Below are 25,084 nucleotides of genomic sequence, written 5' to 3' on the forward strand. Positions count from 1 at the left end.
CAAACTCTCTCCAGAAGTTCAGTGAGGATCTCTGAATGATCCAATGTTGACCTAAATGACTAATGAGGATAAATACAATCCACCTGTGTATAATCAAGTCTCCGTATAAATGCACCTGCACTGTGATAGTCTCAGAGGTCCGTTAAAAGCGCAGAGAGCATCATGAAGAACAAGGAACACACCAGGCAGGTCTGAGATACTGTTGTGAAGAAGTTTAAAGCCGGATTTGGATACAAAAAGATTTCCCAAGCTTTAAACATCCCAAGGAGCACTGTGCAAGCGATAATATTGAAATGGAAGGAGTATCAGACCACTGCAAATCTACCAAGACCTGGCCGTCCCTCTAAACTTTCAGCTCATACAAGGAGAAGACTGATCAGAGATGCAGCCAAGAGGCCCATGATCACTCTGGATGAACTGCAGAGATCTACAGCTGAGGTGGGAGACTCTGTCCATAGGACAACAATCAGTCGTATATTGCACAAATCTGGCCTTTATGGAAGAGTGGCAAGAAGAAAGCCATTTCTTAAAGATATCCATAAAAAGTGTCGTTTAAAGTTTGCCACAAGCCACCTGGGAGACACACCAAACATGTGGAAGAAGGTGCTCTGGTCAGATGAAACCAAAATTGAACTTTTTGGCAACAATGCAAAACGTTATGTTTGGCGTAAAAGCAACACAGCTCATCACCCTGAACACACCACTGTCAAACATGGTGGTGGCAGCATCATGGTTTGGGCCTGCTTTTCTTCAGCAGGGACAGGGAAGATGGTTCAAATTGATGGGAAGATGGATGGAGCCAAATACAGGACCATTCTGGAAGAAAACCTGATGGAGTCTGCAAAAGACCTGAGACTGGGACGGAGATTTGTCTTCCAACAAGACAATGATCCAAAACATAAAGCAAAATCTACAATGGAATGGTTCAAAAATAAACATATCCAGGTGTTAGAATGTAAAGTCCAGACCTGAATCCAATCGAGAATCTGTGGAAAGAACTGAAAACTGCTGTTCACAAATGCTCTCCATCCAACCTCACTGAGCTCGAGCTGTTTTGCAAGGAGGAATGGGAAAAATGTCAGTCTCTCGATGTGCAAAACTGATAGAGACATACCCCAAGCAACTTACAGCTGTAATCGCAGCAAAAGGTGGCGCTACAAAGTATTAACTTAAGGGGGCTGAATAATTTTGCATGCCCAATTTTTCAGTTTTTGATTTGTTAAAAAAGTTTGAAATATCCAATAAATGTCGTTCCACTTCATGATTGTGTCCCACTTGTTGTTGATTCTTCACAAGAAAATACAGTTTTATATCTTTATGTTTGAATCCTGAAATGTGGCAACAGGTCGCAAAGTTCAAGGGGGCCGAATACTTTCGCAAGGCACTGTAAAAGCAGTTTTTTTTAAGTGTGTAGCAACAGACGGAATATCCAGAGTTAGTCATCATTGTGATTGGGTATGGTAACTCTTACATCTATGGATAAGTAAAGATGTCAGGTAACGTGAGAGTTTATAAATTAATAAAATGTAGTGTTTCAACCTACTTTCTGATAGAGCGAGCAGTGATGAGTACAACATCTGTCACACTTAGTGCACTTTGTTTTATCATGTTAAATTGCATCTAAAGGCTTTAATGAAGTGGCGACTGCATTAATGTAGATTACAGTGCATTCGGAAAGTATTCAGACCCCTTGACTTTTTCTACATATGTTACAGCCTTATTCTAAAATGGATTAAATAAATCAAATAAAATAAATAAAAATCCTCATTAATCTACCCACCATGACAAAGCAAAAATATATATATATATATTTTTTTATAATTTCTTTAAAATAAAAAACAAAAATACCTTATTCACATAAGTATTCAGACCCTTTGCTATGAGACTCAAAATTGAGCTCAGGTGCATCCTGTTTCCATTGATCATCCTTGAGATGTTTCTACAACGTAATTGGAGTCCACCTGTGGTAAATTCAAAAAAATACACCTGTCTATATAAGGTCCCACAGTTGACAGTGCATGTCAGAGCAAAAACCATGACATGAGGTTGAAGGAATTGTCCATAGAGGTGTGAGATAGGATTGTGTCGAGGCACAGATCTGGGGAAGGGTACCAAAACATTTTTGCAGCATTGAAGGACCCCAAGAACACAGTGGCCTCCATAATTCTTAAATCGAATAAGTTTGGAACCACCAAAACTCTTTCTAAAGCTGGCTGCCTGGCTAAACTCAGCCATAGAGCAGAAGGGCCTTGGTCAGCGAGGTGACCAAGAACCTGATTGTCACTCTGACAGAGCTCAATAGTTTCTCTGTAGAGATGGAAGAACCTTTCAGAAGCACAATCATCTCTGCAGCACTCCAGCAATCAGGCCTTTATGGTAGAGTGGCCAGGCGGAAGCCACTACTCAGTAAAAGGCATATGAAAGCCTGCTTGGAGTTTGCCAAAAGGCACCTAAAGGACTCTGACCATGAGAAACAAGATTCTCTGGTCTGATGAAACAAAGATTGGAGGAAACCTGGCACCATCCCTACGGTGAAGCATGGTGGTGGTTTTCAGCGGCTGGGACTGGGAGACTAGTCAGGATTGAGAGAAAAATGAATGGAGCAAAGTACATTGAGATCCTTAATGAAAACCTGATTCATAGCGCTCAGGACCTCAGACTGGGGCGAGAAGGTTCACCTTCCAGCAGGACAACGACCCTAAGCACACAACCAAGTGTTAGATGAATTTAGTTATGTGTAATGTGTTCATTAACCAATTCAATTAAAACACTAGCGTTTATTCTCAAGAGCTCTGCTCAAAATACCATGTACATTAGTTTATATATCACACATAGCGTCATAGCGTCCTAAATGTCCCTCCTCTCCGACAAGGACATAGCTGCTTTCAAAAGTCCATTCCAACACACACATATTGCTTATCATATGCTACCACAAGTTGCATAATCTACTGCAAGCCTAACGGTTTGGGGAGACTTTCTTCCTGGTATCGGTTTCACAGTGGTCACAAGTTGTCTGTTAACACTTCCTCTTTGCCTATGTAGAACCATTCTTTATCAGACAGGATAGAATTATATTAGTTATAATTCTACGTTAAATGTATACATTATTTAGTCATTACTGATAAAAATATTTCAACACCAAGACAACGCAGGAGTGGCTTCGGGACAAGTATCTGAATGTCCTTGAGTGGCGCAGCCAGAGCCTGGACTTGAACCCGATTGAACCTTTCTGGAGAGACCTGAAAATAGCGGTGCAGTGACGCTCCCCATCCAACCGACAGAGCTTAATTAAGAGGATCTGCAGAGAAGAATGGGAGAAACTCCTCAAATACAGGTGATCCAAGCTTGTAGCGCCATACTCAAGAAAACACAAGGCTGTAATCGCTGCCAAAGGTGCTTCAACAAAGTACTGAGTAAAGGGTCTGAGTACTGTAAATGTGATATTTCAGTTGTTTTGTAAAAATGTCTAAATACCTGTTTTTGCTTTGTCGTGATGGGGTATTGTGTGTAGAATGATCAGGGGAAAAAACGATTTAATCAATTCTAGAACAAGCTGTAACGTGACAAAATTTGGACAAAGTCAAGGGAGTCTGAATACTTTCTGAATGCACTGTATGTCACCATAGACTGGGGTGGCGGGTAGCCAGGTGGTTAACCAAAAGGTTCCAAGATCAAATCCCCGAGCTGACAAGGTCAAAATCTGTCCTTCTGCCGCTAAACAAGGCAGTTAACCCACATTTCCTAGGCCGTCACTGAAAATAAGAATTTGATCTTAACTGACTTGCCTAGTTAAATATAGGTAATATACAAAAAATGTAAGTCTAGGACAGGAAGGAACGTTGACATTCTGCTATTTAGTGAGAGGCATGTCCTACACTACCCGTCTGAATTATTAGGAACACCTACACATTCAAGGATTTTTCTTTATTTTACTATTTTCTACATTGTAGAGTAATAGTGAAGACATCGCAATTATGAAATAGCACATATGGAATCATGTATACCAAAAAAGTGTGAAACAAATCCAAATATATTTTATATTTGAGATTCTTCAATTAGCCACCCTTTGCCTTGATGACAGCTTTGCACACGCTTTGCATTCTCTCAACCAGCTTCATGAGCTAGTCACCTGCAATGCATTTCAATTAACAGGTGTGTCTTGTTAATTTGTGGAATTTCTTTCCTTCTTAATGTGTTTGAGCCAATCAGTTGTATTTGGTAGAAGACCAAGTCCATGTTATGGCAAGAAAAGCTCAAATAAGCAAAGAGAAACAACAGTCCATTACTTTAAGTCATGGTCAGTCAATACAGAACATTTCAAAAGCTTTGAACGTTTCTTCAAGTGCAGTCGCAAACACCATCAAGTCCTATGATGAAACTGGCTCTCATGAGGACCGCCACAGGAATGGAAGACCCAGAGTTGCCTCTGTTGCAGAGGAGAAGTTCATTAGAGTTACCAGCCTCAGAAATTGCAGCCCAAATAAATGCTTCACAGAGTTCAAGTAACAGACACATCAACATCAACTGTTCAGAGGAGACTGTGTGCATCAGGCCGTCATGGTCGAATTGTTGCAAAGAAACCACTACTGAAGGACACCAATAAGAAGAGACTTGCTTGGGCCAAGAAACACGAGCAATGGACATTAGACCGGTGGAAATTTGTCCTTTGGTCTGAAGTCCAAATTGTAGATTTTTGGTTCCAACCGCCATGTCTTTGTGAGACGCGGTGTGGGTGAACGGATGATCTCCGCATGTGTATTTCCCACTGTAAAGCATGGTGGAGGAGGTGTTATGGTGTGGGGGTGTTTTGCTGGTGACACTGTGATTTATTTAGAATTCAATGCACACTTAACCAGCATGGCTACCACAGCATTCTGCAGTGATACACCATCCCATCTGGTTTGGGCTTAGTGGATCTATCATTTGTTTTTCAACAGGACAGTAACCCAAAACATCTCCAGGCTGTGTAAGAGCTATTTTACGAAGAAGGAGAGTGATGGAGTGATGCATCAGATGACCTGGCCTCCACAATCCCCCGACGTCAACCAAATTGAGTTGGTTTGTGGTAAGTCGGACCGCAGAGTGAAGTAAAAGCAGCCAACAAGTGCTCAGCATATGTGGGAACTCCTTCAAGACTATTGGAAAAGCATTCCAGGTGAAGCTGGTTGAGAGAATGCCAAGAGTGTGCAAAGCTGTCATCACGGCAATGGGTGGCTATATATTTGGATTTGTTTAACACTTTTTTGGTTAATACATGATTCCATGTGTTATTTCATAGCTTTGATGTCTTCACTATTATTCTACAATCTATAAAATAGTAAAAATAAATAAAAACCCTTGAATGAGTAGGTGTTCTAAAACGTTTGACCGGTAGTGTATTTTTATAGAAGAAACCAATTTTTATTAAAATAAATGTTATTTAACAAGTAATATTTGTTTCAGAATTATAGGGGTTAAAATTGACACCTGTTTTCAATACCTTACCTTGTGAGGATAGACCGACACAGCCTTTTTCTAGAAGAAAATATGAGATTGGAGAACACATTGGGAGGGCTCTTTGACCATTCCTCCATACAGAATATTTCCAGATCTTTGATATACATAGTCTCCCTTTTTGGACTGCCCTCTTCATTTCAAACCCCAGGTTTTGAATGGGGTTCGAAGTCCAGAGACAGATGGGCATTGCAAACTGTTGATTTTGTGGTCAATTATTATTTCATTGTAGATGTTAATGTGTGCTTGGGGTTATTGCCTTATTGGAAGATCCACTTGCGGCCAAGGCTCAGCCTCCTGCCAGAGGCAACCATGAATTTTGCAAAAATGTCCTAGTATTCCTCTCCGCTCCCTTTGTATCTGGAAAATGCCCACTATTTCACCTGTGCGAACACCCGTTTGTCACCTGTCTCCAAGACCGAGGTTCATAGCTGGAGTTTTTTTTTACATAACCGTACAAATGCTACCTTACTGTAACCACGCCCCCCGTCAAACACGGTCTCAAATAAAAAATAAGGTGAGACTAAGTCAATAGATACGTATTAAATCGTTTATCAATACAAATGTAATACAATAAAGTACAATTATATTAAAACCTAAATTATCGTACGTCTCGGTTTTCTTTAGAAGACTACGGAAACGAAGACGTCCCCTATTAGCTGAAGTGGTATCGCCTAATATTCCACTTACCAGCGGCTAGGGTAGGACTCGGAGGATATCGTTTCACCGAGGCGCCAGCGGAAAAAAAGAGAGCTGAATGTTGTTGTAAACCCGACATTAACTAGCTATATTATAAACACTTTTGTTGTAAATAAAGCAGTATATTTGTGTTACCGTTATATATTTAGTTTACGATGTCTACTCCGGCAAGAAGACGATTGATGAGAGATTTTAAACGGTGAGATGAACATTTTTCACGGATGGTGTTATTGATGTCTGAAGAAGCTAACTAGCAAAGCTAGTCAGCGAAGGTTACCAAGCAAGCTAGCAAACGTTAACCAGCAAGTCACACAGCCGTCTGTTTCCTGACATTTTGGGGTTTACCTAGTTTACAATTCTCAAATGTGTAATGTTGCGTTTGAAAATAGCTCATGCCGAGAAAGTCGTCGAACTCTAAAACAGTCGGCTACGTTAATTATTTAGCTTGCCAGCCAATACTTGGCTACAGATTAGCTAGCGAAGAAAACAACTTGCTCTCCCAATGCGAGTCACCATAGCTCACTCGCAAGCGAAACTGGGTTAGATTAACAATACGTCATAAGATTACTCGGGTTGGTTTTGCGATGTCCCGTGCTTGAATGCATAACGTTAACCGTTACGGTTTGTGACTGACGTTTAGTTTCTGCTATTGGATATTGGCGAACACACAATTGAATGTGCATCCCGCCACAATGCGGGGTGGAAACAGGGTTCCCCCCAAAAAGTGAACAAACTACCAAAATAAAATAAACACATTTTCTGTAAAAAATAAATAAAACAGATCTGTTCCCTACACAGGCTCAAGGGGAACCTGGTGAGGGCGGGTCTTCCGGTGCCAGTACCCCATGCAAGTTTTCAGATGTCAGTCTTAAGTCCAAACACAAAATGGCCAAATCTTTTACATCCTTACACTCAGGTGAAAGCTCTTACTGCGTATCTTACGTAACCAAGCTTCACATGCGTAGGTAATTGCTCTTTATCAAAAAACAACAGGCCCGACAGACGTTTTTCTTGTTCACCCAGGAGATCAGACGCTGTGCATCAACCACACCAGGAATTCAATTCAGGTATTCCACCTGAACATCTGTCGTCACCCCTGAGATGACTCGGTTGACAGGAGCTCTACTGCGAAGTTCAGAACACAAAAATTCTGTTGTCCGGTTTCTTTTTAGGCCCACAGCAATCTTCCTCTACTCTTCAGAAATACAATTAATCAAAATAAAACCACTACTGGTCACTCTCAGACTTTTCCAAGCGCGCCCTTCACCATTTGACACCTCAAATGGGTTTCTCACATATGCATCCTTGCTCAACAAATGCATCCCAACAAGAAGCGATTCATTATCATTCATACACGTATCCTCCAATCCAATTTTAGACAATTTCCTTTTCGTTCCAGTTTTCAATACTACTGTTGTCCATTCGGAACATTTGTTTTCAACCAAATTTGCTCAAAGTGCTGCTTGATTCAAACTCCGCATCCACTTCCGCCATCTTCCCACTTACGTCCCTTCTTTGAGGTTTATTGGCAGACCACACTCATAAGGTGTGTAACCACCACCTACTGTACAGGGTAGTACTTTGAGCTAGCTAAGTAGCATTAACACTTTTATGGGCTTCTGCATTGGTTGATAATATTGCAAGTAAGAGTGAGTTCAGTAATGTGTCGATTTGTAAAATAACTATCAGTTTGAAAGTAGGGTTAATAAGTATATATTAGCTAGGTAGCAAGCAATTTTGACACGGAACTAAAGTTGTTTTTCTCGGGCCCCATAGGTTACAAGAAGACCCTCCGGCTGGCGTCAGTGGTGCCCCTTCCGAAAACAACATAATGGTGTGGAATGCAGTCATATTTGGGTAAGATGGCGAAGCGCAAGCGGTCAGAGGTGCACATTCAGACTGTCACAGATTTTCTGTGGAATATTATTTATAACCCCATGCTCTGGCAGCAAATATTGCAGAGTTAGGGTTCAGAAACAGCCTTCTGTCTTGGTAGTTTCAAATCATATTTTATTGGTCGTAGACTTTACCGTGAAGTACTTATGAGCCCATTCCCAACAATGCGGAGTTAAAAGGTAAATAGTAATACAAATTGAGACACTACAGAGGGTAGTGCGAACGGCCCAGTACATCACTGGGGCTAAACTTCCTGTCATCCAGGTCCTCTATACTAGAGGTCGACCGATTATGATTTTTCAATGCCGATTATTGGTGGACCAAAAAAGCAGATACCGACTAATCGGACGATTTTTATATATATTTGTAATACTGACAATTACAACAATACTGAATGAACAATGAACCCTTTTATTTTAACTTAATATAATACATAAATAAATTATATTTAGTCTCAAATAAATAATGCAAAGAGAAGAAAGTAAAGTAAAAGTGCAATATGTGCCATGTAGAAAAAAAAGCTAACGTTTAAGTTCCTTGCTCAGAACATGAGAACATATGAAAGGTGGTTCAATATTCACAGTTAAGAAGTTTTAGGTTGTAATTATTATAGGAATTATGACGCGTTGACTATTTCTCTCTATACCATTTGTAGTTCATATACCTTTGACTATTGGATGTTCTTATTGGCACTTTAGTATTGACAGCCTAATCTCTGCAGTTGATCGGCTTGAATTCATAAACAGCGCTGTGCTTCAAGCATTGCTAAGAGCTGCTGGCAAACGCAGGAAAGTGCTGTTTGAATTAATGCTTACGAGCCTACTGCTGCCTACCACCGCTCAGATTGCTCTATCAAATATCAAATCATAGACCTAATTATAATAAACACACAGAAATACGAGCCTTTGGTCATTTAATATTGTCAAATCCGTAAACTATCATTTTGAAAACAAAGCGTTTATTCTTTCAGTGTAATAAGAAACCAATCCGTATTTTGTCGAACGGGTGGCAACCCTAAGTCTAAATATGCTGTTACATTGCACAACTTTCAATGTTATGTCATAATCATGTAAAATTCGGGCAAATTAGTTACGGCCTTTGTTAGGAAGAAGCACAGTTCGCAACGAGCCAGGTGGCCAAACTGTTGCATATACCCTGACTCTGCTTGCATTGAATGCAAGAGAAGTGACACAATTTCCCTAGTTAATATTGCCTAATAACATGCATTTATTTTAACTAAATATACAGGTTTAAAAAAATATACTTGTGTATTGATTTTAAGAAATGCATTGCTGTTTATGGTTTGGTACATTTGTGCAACGAATGTGCTTTTTTTGGGAATGAGCTTTTGTTAAATCATCACCCGTTTGGCAAAGTTGAAGTAGGCTGTGATTCGATGATAAATGAACATGCACCGCATTGATTATATGCAACGCAGGACAAGCTAGTTAACTACACATGGTTCAAATCAAATTTTATTTGTCACATACACATGGTTAGCAGATGTTATGCGAGTGTAGCGAAATGCTTGTGCTTCTAGTTCCGACAATGCAGTAATAACAAACAAGTAATCTAGCTAACAATTCCAAAACTACTACCTTATAGACACAAGTGTAAGGGGATAAAGAATATGTACATAAAGATATATGAATGAGTGATGGTACAGAGCGGCATAGGCAAGATACAGTAGATGGTATTGAGTGCAGTATATACATATGAGATGAGTATGTAAACAAAGTGGCATAGTTAAAGTGGCTAGTGATACATGTATTACATAAAGATGCAGTAGATGATATAGAGTACAGTATATACATATACATATGAGATGAATAATGTAGGGTATGTAAACATTATATTAGGTAGCATTGTTTAAAGTGGCTAGTGATATATTTTACATAATTTCCCATCAATTCCCATTATTAAAGTGGCTGGAGTTGAGTGGTGGCTGTTTTAACAGTCTGATGGCCTTGAGATAGAAGCTGTTTTTCAGTCTCTCGGTCCCAGCTTTGATGCACCTGTACTGACATCTCCTTCTGGATGATAGCGGGGTGAACAGGCAGTGGCTCGGGTGGTTGTTGTCCTTGATGATCTTTATGGCCTTCCTGTGACATCGGGTGGTGTAGATGTCCTGGAGGGCAGGTAGTTAGCCCCCGGTGATGCGTTGTGCAGACCTCACTACCCTCTGGAGAGCCTTACGGTTGTGGGCGGAGCAGTTGCCATACCAGGCGGTGATACAGCCCGACAGGATGCTCTCGATTGTGCATCTGTAGAAGTCTGAGTGCTTTTGGTGACAAGCCGAATTTCTTCAGCCTCCTGAGGTTGAAGAGGCGCTGCTGCGCCTTCTTCACGATGCTGTCTGTGTGGGTGGACCAATTCAGTTTGTCTGTGATGTGTACGCCGAGGAACTTAACTTACTACCCTCTCCACTACTGTTCCATCGATGTGGATAGGGGGGTGTTCCCTCTGCTGTTTCCTGAAGTCCACAATCATCTCCTTAGTTTTGTTGACGTTGAGTGTGAGGTTATTTTCCTGACACCACACTCCGAGGGCCCTCACCTCCTCCCTGTAGGCCTTCTCGTCGTTGTTGGTAATCAAGCCTACCACTGTTGTGTCGTCCGCAAACTTGATGATTGAGTTGGAGGCGTGCGTGGCCACGCAGTCGTGGGTGAACAGGGAGTACAGGAGAGGGCTCAGAACGCACCCTTGTGGGTCCCCAGTGTTGAGGATCAGCGGGGTGGAAATGTTGTTGCCTACCCTCACCACCTGGGGGCGGCCCGTCAGGGAGTCCAGTACCCAGTTGCACAGGGCGGGGTCGAGACCCAGGGTCTCAAGCTTGATGACGAGCTTGGGGGGCACTATGGTGGTAAATGCCGAGCTGTAGTCGATGAACAGCATTCTCACATAGGTATTCCTCTTGTCCAGATGGGTTAGGGCAGTGTGCAGTGTGGTTGAGATTGCATCGTCTGTGGACCTATTTGGGCGGTAAGCAAATTGGAGTGGGTCTAGGGTGTCAGGTAGGGTGGAGGTGATATGGTCCTTGACTAGTCTCTCAAAGCACTTCATGATGACGGAAGTGAGTGCTACGGGGCGGTAGACGTTTAGCTCAGTTACCTTAGCTTTCTTGGGAACAGGAACAATGGTGGCCCTCCTGAAGCATGTGGGAACAACAGACTGGGATAGGGATTGATTGAATATGTCCGTAAACACACCAGCCAGCTGGTCTGCGCATGCTCTGAGGGCGCGGCTGGGGATGCCGTCTGGGCCTGCAGCCTTGCGAGGGTTGACACGTTTAAATGTTTTCCTCACGTCGGCTGCAGTGAAGGAGAGTCTGCATGTTTTAGTTGCGGGCCATGTCAGTGGCACTGTATTGTCCTCAAAGCGGGCAAAAAGGTTATTTAGTCTGCCTGGGAGCAAGACATTCTGGTCTGTGATGGGGCTGGTTTTCTTTTTGTAATCCGTGATTGACTGTAGACCCTGCCACATACTTCTTGTGTCTGAGCCGTTGAATTGAGATTCTACTTTGTCTCTATACTGACGCTTAGCTTGTTTGATTGCCTTGCGGAGGGAATAGTTACACTGTTTGTATTCGGTCATGTTTCCGGTCACCTTGCCCTGGTTAAAAGCAGTGGTTCGGGCTTTCAGTTTCACACGAATGCTGCCATCAATCCACGGTTTCTGGTTTGGGAATGTTTTAATCGTTGCTATGGGAACGACATCTTCAACGCACGTTCTAATGAACTCGCTCACCGAATCAGCGTATTCGTCAATGTTGTTGTCTGACGCAATACGAAACATATCCCAGTCCACGTGATGGAAGCAGTCTTGGAGTGTGGAATCAGATTGGTCGGACCAGCGTTGAACAGACCTCAGCGCGGGAGCTTCTTGTTTTAGTTTCTGTCTGTAGGCGGGGATCAACAAAATGGAGTCGTGGTCAGCTTTTCCGAAAGGAGGGCGGGGCAGGGCCTTATATGCATCGCGGAAGTTAGAATAGCATTGATCCAAGGTTTTTGCAGCCCTGGTTGCGCAATCGATATGCTGATAAAATTTAGTCTTGTTTTCAGATTAGCCTTGTTAAAATCCCCAGCTACAATGAATGCAGCCTCCGGATAAATGGATTCCAGTTTGCAAAGAGTCAAATAAAGTTCGTTCAGCGCCATCGATGTGTCTTCTTGGGGGGAATATATACGGCTGTGATTATAATCTAAGAGAATTCCCTTGGTAGATAATGCGGTCGACATTTGATTGTGAGGAATTCTAAATCAGGTGAACAGAAGGACTTGAGTACCTGTATGTTGTTATGATCACACCACGTCACGTTAACCATGAAGCATACGCCCCCGCGCCTCTTCTTACCAGAAAGATGTTTGTTTGTCTGCGCGATGCGTGGAGAAACCAGCTGGCTGCACCGACTCCGATAGCGTCTCTCCAGTGAGCCATGTTTCCGTGAAGCAAAGAACGTTACAGTCTCTGATATCCTTCTGGAATGCTACCCTTGCTCGGATTTCATCAACCTTGTTGTCAAGAGACTGGACATTGGCGAGAAGAATGCTATGGAGTGGTGCACGATGTGCTCGTCTCCGGAGTCTGACCAGAAGACCGCTCCGTTTCCCCCTTCTACGAAGTCGTTTTTTTGGGTCGCCGGCTGGGATCCATTCCGTTGTCCTGGGTGAAAGGCAGAACACAGGATCCACTTCGCGAAAGTCATATTCTTGGTCGTACTGATGGTGAGTTGACGCTGCTCTTATGTTCAGTAGTTCTTCTCGACTGTATGTAATGAAACCTAAGATGACCTGGGGTACCAATGTAAGAAATAACACGTAAAAAAACAAAAGACTGCATAGTTTCCTAGGAACGCGAAGCGAGGCGGCCTTCTCTGTCGACGCCGGAAGTAAGAGGGAGTACGGTTGACGATATTACTAGGTTAACTAGTGATTATGTGAAGATTGATTTTTTTATAAGATAAGTTTAATGCTAGCTAGAAACTTACCTTGGCTCATTGCAGCCCCAAGGTCCTTTTGACGCTGCACTCGCGTAACAGGTGGTCAGCCTGCCACGCAGTTTCTTCGTGGAGTGCAATGTAATCGGCCATAATCGGCGTCCAAAAATGCTGATTACCGATTGTTATGAAAACTTGAAATCAGCCCTAATTAATCGTCCATGCCGAATAATCGGTCCACCTCTAGTGTGGAGTGCAATAGAGATTGCATCATCTGTGGATCTGTTTGGGCGGTATGCAGATTTGAAGGGGTCCAGGGTGGCTAGGGTGATGGTGTTGATGTGAGCCAGTACCAGCTTTTCAAGGGATTTCATGGCTACAGATGTGAGTGCTATGGGGCGATAGTCATTTAGACGGTTACCTTGGCATTCTTGGGTACAGGGACTATGGTGGTCTTAATGTGTAGGCATTACTGACTGGATCAGGGAGAGGTTGAACATGTCATTGTAGACACTTGCCAGCTGGTCAGCGTAGTTATTGGTAATTCTGTGAGATCAAGGTCATTTCAATACCTTTCTGGGCCAATGATACCAAAAATGTGAAGTGATTCATCTGCTCATCACAATGTTCCTCCTTCATCTGTTAACTTATTTACTGGGAAATGACACATTTTTCACACATACAGAGAAAACATTTAAACATATTTATTTCCCTTTACAGCCCAGAAGGGACACCTTTTGAGGACGGTGAGTACAGCACTGTGCACCCCATTCTTTATGTTTGCATACTCTACGGAGCTACGGGTTGTGTGTGACGTAATTGTTGATTTTATCAATTTCACATAAAGTAGGCTAAAGCAGTCAATCATCAACTTCCTGTTTTATCTACCGGCAGTGTTATGAACTAGAGCCATGGTTCTAATTCTTCTTTCCTCCCCATCTTTTATGTTCCAGGCACATTTAAGCTTACTGTTGAGTTCACAGAAGAATACCCTAACAAACCCCCCACAGTACGATTTGTGTCAAAGATGTTTCATCCAAATGGTATGTTGTCACAACGACAGTAGCAAAACAGCCTGATTATGGTTAGTACTGCAAAGGTTAATGGTATTTTAACCCTTCTGTTTTATTTACAGTGTATGCAGATGGCAGTATATGTCTAGACATTCTGCAGAATCGATGGAGTCCAACCTATGATGTGTCATCCATTCTTACCTCTATTCAGGTAGGCAAATATATCTTGTTTTCCATAATACATTTTATATGCCATGTATCCTCCCTTCCCTGTCAACATTTAGTCCTACTGTGACAAAGCAGAGATTATAAAACACAACAGATGTTAGACTTCCCATACTGAACATCCTGAAGTGTCATGGTGCATGCCCACTTTTATGTCTTGATCTCTGTGCTGTAGAAAGTCTGTCTCGTCTACTCAGTTGGCTCATTATTCATCACCTTGCTCCCTTCCCTTCTTCCAGTCTCTGCTAGACGAACCAAACCCCAACAGCCCAGCCAACAGTCAGGCGGCCCAGCTTTACCAAGAAAACAAGAGGGAGTACGAGAAGCGTGTGTCGGCCATTGTAGAACAGAGCTGGAGGGACAGTTGACCACATCCTCTCCCTTCTGGCCCTCTCTATCCCCAGCGCTGAGCTGTGTGTGATGCGAGTTTGAGTAGTACATCTTAATTTAGATTTTTTTTGTTTCTTCCTCCATTTTAATTTGACATTTATGCACTTTACCTGTCCCTTGTTGAACATTTTTTTCCCTAACACGCTTGGAGTGGCGTTTTTGTTATTTTTTCTGTCTCTCTCCTGTTTTGGCTTATCAGGGGACTTATGTGCTGAATCTTGTTTTTGTCGCCACCGTCTTCAATTGAGGACAATTTTTGGACGTCAATTACATGCCGCCTCCCTTCCCACACTGAAATAAATTAGTTGGACTGATGTGTAATGTTTGGAAGAAATATCAATTAATCATGTTAACCTGCTTGTAGGTCCTTTCTTTGGTGTGCTCCCCTTACCCTTTAATACATAAGCTCAATTTACAAAGCAGCATCTGAGCTATCAAGCTCATTACCTTTCTTTGGAAAATTGTTGCGTGTGTTCATCCTTAAACAACCTGATTCAGAACTAGACCCACATGCTTAACCCATGTCTTTGATGTGTTGTGAGCTCTGTTACATGCATGACAGTGATAGTGTGTTCTTGTTCTCTGTTCAGTAAGTACTCGTGTGTATATAGAACATCCTGATTGTACAGATTTTGCACTGGTTGTCCACCATGTCACTTTTTCAGCAATTGTAAATAAGTCGTCAAAGCTACCTTTACTATGACAGTAGTAATGTTTCTCTTGGCTGGTTAACCATGTGCTCCCTACCTTAGTCATCCATCACCTCTATATTTAGCTTTCGCTATCTGGTAAATACTGTGAAATCGGTAATCTCTTGCAATGCTGAGAAACTAGCTGCACACTTCCATCAGTTAATGCCTCTGCAGCATTGACATTTGACACCAACTTAATGAGAATATGGTTTATTGGCAAGGAATTCTTTAAACATCAAACTAATCGCAGACATGGCATGATGGTGTACACATGAGTTGTTGCTTTGCTATTTTTGACACAGTAAGCACAGACTAGGGACCAAAGGATTTCATGATATACAAGCCAAGGCCTTCAAGAATACTATCATTGGACCAGACACAATGAGCTCCAGGCCAAGATGCATTTAAATAACATTTTTTACTGGTGTCACAAGTGACTGTCCTCACAACTACAGGCCCCATGCCATCAGTCAAACATGAGTATTATCAATTTAACCATCTCAACAACTTTTGCTGCTAGAGCAGCCCTTACTAATGGCTCTTGTCACATCCCATGGTAAATACAGATGATGCAAAGACAATTCAACATAGGAAGCACATTGCATTCATATCTGTAAGCCACCTTGTAATATAGTACATGTCTAAAATGACTTTCAGCACGCAATCTTGGTTAAAATGTTTTATTTGTTCGTATGGAGCAATATGGCTAGTATGGTTGCATGCATGATACACTAGCGTCAATCATTGGTGTGGCTACAATAATCTGTATTACATATCTGCTCTAAACCAGTGGTACTGAACTAGGATGTCCATCTTACAGTACAGCCTTTACTAAAATGACAAGTCCCTCTTTCTAATTCTTCATTTGTACTTTTTAACCCCATTCTCTCCAACTTTGTGATATCCAATTGGTAGTTACAGTCTTGTCCCATTGCTGCAATTCCGTACAGACTCGGAAGAGGCGAAGGTTGAGAGCCATGCGTCCTCCAAAACACAACCCTGCCAAGCCACACTGCTTGCTTAACCCGGAAGCCAGCCGCACCAATGTGTCGGAGGAAACACCGTACAACTAGCGACAAGAGAGCGATGGGACAAGGACATCCCGGCCGGCCAAAGCCTCCCCCTAACCCGGAGAACCTGGGACAATTGTGTGCCGCCTCATGGGTCTCCTGGTCGCGGCTGGCTGCGACACAGCATGGGATTGAACCCGGGTCTGTAGTGACGCCTTAGACTGAAGTGCCACTAGGGAGGCCCCAATTCTTCATTTTCAAACAGCATTGATACTAATTGGGAGTAGAAAATACAATAACAAAAAACAACACTAACATGACCACAAACAACGTTCACTGGGCCAGGTAGAGCAGCTAGCTAGCTACCTGTTGTAGGCCCTCTCCTTCTTCACCCTCTCCAGGGCCTTGTCCATGATCTTCTCATTCTCACCCCTGCATTTGGGGCAGAACCACTTCCCCTTGGGCTTGTGATGTAGCCCCACACAGGAGAAGTGGAACCACTCAATGGGACACTCGTCGTTATCACAGCCAATCATCTCGCCGTAAGACACCTGTTCACACAGGCAGTAGGTGGGCTCATCTGGGTCGATGGGCAGGTCTGGGGGTGACACCTCCCTCTCTGATTTGCCCTTTGACCTCTTCTTCTTCTTGGACGATGACATTTTGGCCCTCTTTTCCCTGGCTGCCCCCATGCCTGCCTCATCACCATGATCCATGCCTCCATAGCTCTCCCGGTTCTCTCCGTTCTTCTGCCGCCGCGAACGTTTCCCGCCAGACTTTTCCCCTCCACCGACTGAGCCTGGCGTTGCCTCGTCACGCCTCTTGTCGTGGTGACCCACTTTGCCTGGTGTGGTTGTCACTGCTAACGTTGACATGGAGGCTGTAGTCGTCGTCATAGCAGTTGATGTGGGTACATGGATCTCTGGGATCTCCTGGGAGGTGTGGAGGAGCTCAGAATGCCAGTCCACCTGCCGGCTACGGTTCTCCACCAATTCCACCTGGGACAATACAGGGTTTATTTGTTTATACTGTGTGGGTTGTGATCAGTGGGGTAACATAGGTTGGTCAAGGAGAGTGACCAATGTGGGGCTACCTCATCTATATATTATTGTTATTTTCAAGCTGGACAGGAATTCAGCAAAGTATACAGGCAGCCAGCCACGTTTACCCACCATCTGCCCAGCAATCTGGATCTTCTCATCTCCTAGCTCCTGGCTGCTGATGAGCGCTCTCTGGATGGACAGCTGCATTCTGCGCCGCTGGAGAGGGTCAGACTCCCGACGGTAGCGTTCATAAGCATCATCCAGCTCCTGCAGGACATCTGAGAAAAACAAATTTTGCCAGCCTAGTTAAATAATGTTTTTTTTTATAAAATGTAACAAACATAGCACATTAGTAAAGTGAAAAACAATAGTTAATTAGGTAAACAATAGTTTTACTGTAGCTAGCTAAATACATGTACATACTTTGGAACAAATATAGTTCATAACTAAGTGACAATGTGAATAAAGGGTATCTACTACTATTCCAACTACATTACAGATGCATGCACAAGCTGGTACAGCTGAATGCCAGCAGTAGCCAGGTGCTTGCTACCTACTAAGTTACTGTAGCTAACGTAAGTTAGCTGGGCTACCAGTTTCGCTGGCTAACGTTAGCTAGCTACATTATGATTAGAGGTATGTATACAGTCGGTGGATGAAATGTGAACAAATTGCCTTGGTATTTTGCGTCAATTTCTTTCATAAGAGACACGCTCCTCTGTAGGTCGAATGGTAGTGACTCGACCAAGTCCAAATATTCTTCCACATAATTTGTAACGACGTGGACCGGGTCACCGTTTGCCGGATTTAGCATGTTCTTCTGTCGAAGTCCACACAAAGCTGTCCACAACGAAATGAGAGATATGTTATACAGAACATCCGAAACTCATAATCCTAAAGATATGCGTTGAACTTTTATTTAAAAAATATGTATCTAGCAAACTCCCTCAGCTTACTTTTGACACGCTAACGTTACTACTGTTAGCTTACCTAGCTTTCCCATAAACGAGCTAACAGCCTGGAAGCGAACTAACGACAGCTAAGCTAGCAGTGACGTTAGCCTTCAAACTAATTATTGTCTGAACACGAAAAATAAAGCTACGCAACTAGCGAGCAATTCTTACTCACCAGCAACTTTATATTTGCCGTTTAATGAACTTCATACAATGTATTCAATCCAACTGGAGAATCTTGTAACTCAACTATGTATTGATTGCGTCTGGTCCAACGTGGAGAACTGTACATGTGTATGCGCATGCGCATCATATCAGAAACAAATCTGCCATTGGTAATTTCCTTCAGTGAGTTTAGATCCTTTAGGCAGTCGTTCTAAAACATTTAATTAGGACAGTGATGCAGATCTAGTGAAAATGGTCCATGCTTGATGTTACAATTTAGCTAGTTACAGTTGCACATGTTCGTACTGTTTGAGCAAGACAGACATTGATTGATACGTTATAGACCAACTCTCTGCTACACTGTTAGGGAGACCGATGAAGAGTAAAGACATACAAAATAAGTGAACTCCAACATTTTAATATAGGGTGGTTGACAAAAACAGGAGACAACACATCACTTAGATTATATTATTGATGACAGTAAAGACAGGAATGTCATTATGGAATATATTTAACTGTCTGGAAACAAATCACAGATTCTAAATAATTGTATTCTCTAACTTTCACCAGGAATTGCTCAGTGTTACACAGTATGTGTACATTGGGTAGTCTGATATTAAGGTATGTAATCTCAGCTCACCCTCATGTGATCCATTAATTATGAAGTGCTGGCTTTCACACCTTTTTGAATAGCAAAGGAGACACTAAGAAAATAAGACTCCAGTGTAAAGGAGACATTTTTTGTCATTTTTTGTTTCAATGGGTCCAGTGTATGAGAGACAACATAGCCAGAATTAATCAAGGTCTATAGCTTATTGAGCACAAATAAACTATGAGTCATACCAGTGGGTAGTAGTTAATTAATGCATTTTTTTATTTAGTTTTTTCACTAAAGTACAGCACTGGGCCTTTACTAGTCCGCATTAGCGAACCGATATAGCCTTCTGTAGCGTGGGCAAAAAAAAGTGCAGCACTCCCAAACATCTTCCTGTGGCTATGCTAGAAGTGGTTTCATATGTTGGAGTCATTCTTTTTTATGTGAATTATTTCTTATTAACTCAATCCGATCGAGGGTTGTCAACAATGCAGCTTTTAAAGGCAATGTTACCGCGCTTGTGAATATTGCATTCATGGTAAAACGATGCAAATGTTGACTCAATCGGAAACTACCTTTAAATGGCACATTGTCGACAGGCGCGATCGGATTCACTTCCGGGCTTTAGCTTTTCTGTCTGAGGTAAAGACTAGCTACATTGATAGTTGGATTCCCATGGAAGAAAGGGTTGTTTGTGTGTATGAATGTAATACTTTATGTATACATGTACAGTAAAAGTACATGACCAAAAGTATGTGGACACCTGTTCGTCAAACTGAAATTTGATGAACCGACTTGTTGGAAGGGTGGCATCCTATGACGGTGCCACGCTCTTCAGTAAGGCCATTCTACTGCCAATGTTGGTCTATGGAGATTGCCTGGCTGTGTGCTCGATTTTATATACCAGTCAGCAACGGTGTTGCTGAAATAGCCAAATTCACTAATTTGAAGGGGTGTCCACATACCTTTGTATATATAGTGTATGTACAGTACATATGTTTGTGAGTTTATCTTGGACTCTGCTCCTATAGACTGTTCTCAGCTCTCAAATAGTTTTTTGAAGGCAGAGCTGATCTCCTGGATCATGTCTGTTGTGGTGGTGGCTCGGCCATGTTTGTGAAAGGCCTGTTTGTTACACTGTCTGGTCAGAGAACAGGCCCCAAAAGCTGCCACCACTGATGGGTTCACACTTAGGCAGAAGAAGAGATTGGAGAATACATAACAGTTAGATTAATGACGAATACACTTTAAAATTAGACCAACTAGGTTACATATGCTACAAAAACATTTTTTTTAAATTCAGGAAATTGAAAAAATTGCTTTCGTTTACAATTAACAAAACATACTATTTCAAAACTTCAGAGGCTATTTTGAATAAATGTTCTTGGTCCTAGAGTCAAATGTTTGGAGCACATTGATGAAAGTTACTGCTTTCAATACATGAAAATTGAATGACGAGGTTTTTCATCATACAGCGACGATATGTTATCATAAAGCTATATTCATTTTGGTCGTGTCAGTGTTTAATCACAAAATGATGAGATAAATATGGTACCTTTTGGTCATGTCTGCTGAGGAGGCGTATGCCCAGTGTGCCAGCACTCCCAGAGAGCCAGATAGGAGGTCTCCTTGCCCCCCACACCGCCGCCCGCTGCCCTCCTGTCTGCACAAGATCACTGGACACCACAGAAACACCGTCAGATTTTTTACAGGAATATTTGTGAGTGTAGCACTTACTTTGAGTGTAGCTGTGTTTGTTTATAACACTAACCCTTGTTACCGTCGGTGATTAGGTCTTCCTCCCCCTTGAGCACCACGGTCAGGTTGCCCATGGCAACACTGAGCTCCATGGCACTCCTCTGATGGTCACTGCTATCCAGAGGCTCATGGTACTGAAAACACAGAGGGTTAATAATGAACAAACACACACTGCGCTAGCACTGGCAGACTCACCATAGCCTCATACAACCGGGTGAACTCCATGTAGTTGGGAGTCAGGATGCCCTTCTGGTACCCTTGGATGACTGATGGCTGCTGAGCAACCAGCCACAGCCCATCCTATTGGTGGAACACACACAATCACTGAACATCCTTGTAATATATATATTTTTTTTTTATCTACTACCAAAGCAAAAATTGGTTGTGTGTACAGTACTTACTGCATCAATAACTATAGGGATATCTCTTGCTTTGGACTTCTCAATTACTTCCTAAAGAAAAAGACTCATAAGAACATTGGTAATATCATGTGGACTGTCTAATCTAAAATTGACTGTGTGTATATATATTTATATTCAGTGTCCCACGTGCCTTGGCGTTTTTCAGCAGCTTGTCGTCTCTGCCTAGCCCCGGTCCCACCACCAGGCTATGGAGTCTGGGGAGCCATTTCTCTATCTCCTCCACTGCATTGGGGCTGTCCCTATGTACACAGTTATCATCAACATCATATACACACTGTTTACAAACACTGAGTGTACAAAACATTAGGAACATCTGCCATTTCAATGACATAGCTTTCACAGGGATTCACCTGGTCAGTCTATGATCCCTTATTGATGTCACTTGTTATATCAACTTCAATCATTATAGATTAAGGAGGGAGACAGGCTAAATAAGTATTTTTAAGCCTTGACACCATTAAGACATGGATTGTGTGTGTGTGCCATTCAGATGAATGGGCAAGACAAAATATTGAAGTGGTAGCAGGTGCCAAGCACACCGGTTTGAGGGTGTCAAGAACTGCAATGTTGCTGGGTGTTTCACACTCAACAGTTTCCCCTCTATCAAGAATGGACAACCACCCAAAGAACATCCAGCCAACTTGATACAACTGTGGGAAGCATTGGAGTCAACATGGGCCAGCATTCCTGTGGAACGCTTTCGACACCTTGTAGAGTCCATGCCCAGGCGAATTGAGGCTGTTCTAAGAGCAAAAGGGGGTGCCACTCAATATTAGGAAGGTGTATACACTGGCTTTTAAGATGTAACTTACAGCACAGGATGAACTATGAGCTCCGGACTGTAGGATTTGATCACTATCGCTGCGTCTTTAGTGCAGAACACGTGTGACAGGTCGGCCCCCTAAGAAGTGACAGAGGTTTTATCATATTAATGTCTCCAGCAGAGAACAAATTACACAGAACCAATAAAGCTACTCTGTGCTTACCACTTTCAATGCAGAAATAGCGGCAAAGTACGGAGCTCCTGTATACCTTACCATGACAAGAACAATTGTCAGAAGGAAGGGTGGATGGAATGAAAGGACACAAAGAAGAGGAGAGAAAAATTGTAAATTACTTTGGTTACCTCACACAATATTGGTATAAGGCAGAAAACCTTCATTTAGAAATCAAAGTTGATGGTGGAGTTAGGTTGGGTCACTTGGGTGACTTACTCTTGACATCCCCCAATAATCCCAATCCGCCCGTCTTGGCCTTTGTGCTTTTTAGATGTCAATGGAGGGACTATATTTTTCACCAGTGGAAGGATATCATCCATGCCTGTGCGTGCGGCTGTCCCAAGGGAGAAGGAGCGCTCGATGACTGAGAAAGAAAAGAGAGAAGTATTCAGAGTTCTCCTTAAAATGTGTAGCTTCCCTGCACTAGCTGCTTGTGTGTTGTGTGTGCTTTTAGGCTTAGACATCTTTGTGCATCTGTTTCCGAATTATTCAGTTCTGTTTGACCTGCTTTTCGACAGGCAGTCTCACCAGGGCTGGCCATTGCTCAAACACAGGCCAACTGAGTGAGAGAAGTGAATACCTAAAGTCTGAGAACCTGCGTTGGACTGTGGCCGAGTGTGGTAGCTGGGCCACTCAGCCTGGGATTGGGGCGAGCGGACTCGGAGGTGACACGAACGACCACGCATCATATGGCTGGAGGCGGACATCGGCACACCGGGCTGCATGGTAGACTCCATGGTATTCCGAGCAGGTGGCATTGCTGTGGTTGCGGGGGCGACAGGGTTTCTGGTAGCGATGCTGGAGAACATCTGTCCCAACACCTGGAGCATGTGGAGCTCGCGGGCATGTTCAGCTTCTCGTCGCCGGTCCTCGACCTGCAGACGCTGCTCCTCCAACTGGTAGAAGCTCTGCTCGGCCTCAGCACTCTGCTCCAGGAATCGCTCCATCAGACTGTCCAGGGGCAGGTCGGCGTGCCGCTTCTTGGGCCGCTTGGGTCGGCTGGAAGACGGCCCACTAGCTGACTGGCTGCTGCTGGTCTGTCTGACTGTGGTGCCTGTGGAGGAAAGTGGATTAAGGTTTTGAGGGCTGTGACTGTGGTAGTATCTGCATACAATATGATAACAATGTAACAACATGCCATATAAATGGTACTTACCATTTCCCACGGTCACAGGGATAGGGATGGGAGGGTATTCCATCTTCACTTGGGTCTCTGGATAGGAGCATTCCCCTGTGCTCTCCAGGTATGGGTGCTGTGGAGGGTCTGTGTCCTCTTCCTCCTCTGTCCCATCCATGGTCTCATCCCCCACAGCCCCACTGTCTAGCAGCTCCTGGGGGTCAATCTGGGGACGGCTGCTCAGGATCCTCTCCATGGCATCGTAGAATTTGCAGATCTTGTGGTATTGTCCATTGTTCCTCAGGTTGCCCTCCTTGGCCAGGAGGAACTGCCTTTTCAGGCTTTTGATTCGCACCCTACACTGCTCTGGGGTTCTTTCGAACCCCATCTCTCCCAACCTTCGGGCGACGTCGCGGTAGACATGACTGTTTCTGAAGTTTCCATCCAACGCTGTCTGGATGTCCTGCTCGCCCCAGATGTTAAGCAAGGTTCTGGTCTCGACATCCGACCACAGAAAGCCCCGTGTTGAAATGGCGAGCATAATTAGGTGCGAGTTCAACGTGATTATTATTTTAAAGCATGAAGAAGTTTGAAAACCAAAAAAAGTTAGCTAGCAATTCTGCTAGTGAAATGTCCTAACGTTAGCTATCTAGCTAGCTAGCAACAGCCTGCATCAAACCTTGAAGCTCGACATTCAGACTGAGATTGATACCAGGTAACAATTTACCTAGACGTGGAAGAGGCACATTCAGCAGCCTGTTGTTGAGCCTGATGTTGAGTTTCAGACAATACACTTTCATATAATGGAGATTGGTGTGTCCCACAGTCTGCAAAGCTGAATGATTATAGATCCCTACCAGTACACCACAACACAAACGTCAGGGGCAGAATGTGTACTACATCACAGGGATAGACACCGAGGAGCTCTGCTGGGTCCTAAAGGAACTAAATTAATTCAGTGATTATTGTGATTTATACAATTATAGTGCCAGGGGTGTAATGTTAAAGTACAGTATTTGTTGTTTTTACTATACTTTCCTCGTTTAGATACAGAAGTGTTACAACAATCGTCAGCGCAACAGTACTGAGGCAAAATACAACCATCCAACTTCCATTTTGCATGATTCTGACATGCCCTTGCGAGCCTATTTAGTGCCACTAGATAAACAGTGGTATTAGGTGTGACAGACAGCGCGCACTCACACTGACGGGTCTTACCTAGGCACGAACTGTGCGTTACTGCTGAAAATAGGATAGAGAGACGGGTCACTGGGATCATGAAAGCTGCTAAAAGAGCCCAAACCAAAACAGGAAGTGGGTTGGCGAGGAGATATGACCAAACTCACCAAAGATTGTTCTATCTGTGATATGACACTGGAATCTGATTGGTTTTTTAAGCTCTTAAAGAAGCAGAGGTACTTTATGCAATTTAATATAGGGCAAAGTTCACAGTCCATTCTACATAGGATATTGAATGTCCTATTGAGTTGTAATTTGTTTACGTCATTGAAAAGTCGAATGTTACACTTACATTGTTACTAGCAGCTCATCACCTGTCTCGTCTAAATGCTAGCAATAAACAGGTTTGCTCGATTTGCTCTCCTGCGCGCAGTGGTGTTCATTTAAAAATAAATGATTTGCCCTCAAGGTGCGCAATGCGAGCTAAATCAAGTGCACCT

At 43.0% G+C, this 25,084-nt stretch overlaps 3 protein-coding genes across 9 annotated transcripts; 1 reads left to right on the top strand and 2 right to left on the bottom strand.

The window, feature by feature from the left end:
* The first annotated feature begins 2,881 nt into the window (after positions 1 to 2,881).
* LOC110502026 (ubiquitin-conjugating enzyme E2 A) lies at positions 2,882 to 15,349 on the top strand. 4 transcript variants are annotated; one of them, XM_021579932.3, is made up of 8 exons: positions 5,982 to 6,391; positions 6,991 to 7,108; positions 7,216 to 7,259; positions 7,969 to 8,049; positions 13,745 to 13,770; positions 13,978 to 14,067; positions 14,160 to 14,248; positions 14,502 to 15,349. In XM_021579932.3, exons 1-8 carry the CDS (start codon positions 6,348 to 6,350, stop codon positions 14,628 to 14,630), a joined length of 621 nt encoding a protein of 206 aa, XP_021435607.2. In that variant the 5' UTR covers positions 5,982 to 6,347; the 3' UTR covers positions 14,631 to 15,349. The 4 variants fall into 4 exon arrangements, with proteins under 4 accessions (XP_090071925.1, XP_021435611.1, XP_021435608.1 ...); XM_090215799.1 differs by lacking the exons at positions 5,982 to 6,391; positions 6,991 to 7,108; positions 7,216 to 7,259 and adding exons at positions 2,882 to 3,334; positions 4,938 to 5,065; XM_021579936.3 differs by lacking the exons at positions 5,982 to 6,391; positions 6,991 to 7,108; positions 7,216 to 7,259 and adding an exon at positions 2,904 to 3,334.
* A 661-nt stretch (positions 15,350 to 16,010) lies between these two features.
* On the bottom strand, positions 16,011 to 18,706 carry LOC110502019 (inhibitor of growth protein 1). Of its 2 annotated transcripts, XM_021579923.3 has the most exons (4): positions 18,526 to 18,706; positions 18,073 to 18,237; positions 17,527 to 17,675; positions 16,011 to 17,352 (listed from the first exon to the last, which is right to left on the bottom strand). In XM_021579923.3, exons 2-4 carry the CDS (start codon positions 18,209 to 18,211, stop codon positions 16,717 to 16,719), a joined length of 924 nt encoding a protein of 307 aa, XP_021435598.1. In that variant the 5' UTR covers positions 18,212 to 18,237; positions 18,526 to 18,706; the 3' UTR covers positions 16,011 to 16,716. The 2 variants fall into 2 exon arrangements, with proteins under 2 accessions (XP_021435598.1, XP_021435599.1); XM_021579924.3 differs by lacking the exon at positions 18,073 to 18,237 and having other exon boundaries at positions 18,526 to 18,663.
* A 211-nt stretch (positions 18,707 to 18,917) lies between these two features.
* naxd (NAD(P)HX dehydratase) lies at positions 18,918 to 25,055 on the bottom strand. 3 transcript variants are annotated; one of them, XM_021579897.3, is made up of 11 exons: positions 23,445 to 25,055; positions 22,869 to 23,342; positions 22,505 to 22,652; positions 22,277 to 22,322; positions 22,103 to 22,191; positions 21,421 to 21,529; positions 21,270 to 21,320; positions 21,064 to 21,168; positions 20,882 to 21,002; positions 20,666 to 20,786; positions 18,918 to 20,299 (listed from the first exon to the last, which is right to left on the bottom strand). In XM_021579897.3, the coding sequence occupies exons 1-11, from the start codon at positions 23,944 to 23,946 to the stop codon at positions 20,149 to 20,151; spliced, it is 1,917 nt and encodes a 638-aa protein (XP_021435572.2). In that variant the 5' UTR covers positions 23,947 to 25,055; the 3' UTR covers positions 18,918 to 20,148. The 3 variants fall into 3 exon arrangements, with proteins under 3 accessions (XP_021435572.2, XP_021435574.1, XP_090071900.1); XM_021579899.3 differs by lacking the exon at positions 22,869 to 23,342 and having other exon boundaries at positions 24,624 to 24,776; XM_090215774.1 differs by lacking the exon at positions 22,869 to 23,342 and having other exon boundaries at positions 24,133 to 24,329.
* Between the last annotated feature and the right edge of the window lie 29 nt (positions 25,056 to 25,084).

The sequence above is a fragment of the Oncorhynchus mykiss genome, chromosome 22 (genome assembly GCF_057628025.1).
Source record: "Oncorhynchus mykiss isolate SJ-2025 chromosome 22, ASM5762802v1, whole genome shotgun sequence".
NCBI classification, from domain to species: domain Eukaryota; kingdom Metazoa; phylum Chordata; class Actinopteri; order Salmoniformes; family Salmonidae; genus Oncorhynchus; species Oncorhynchus mykiss.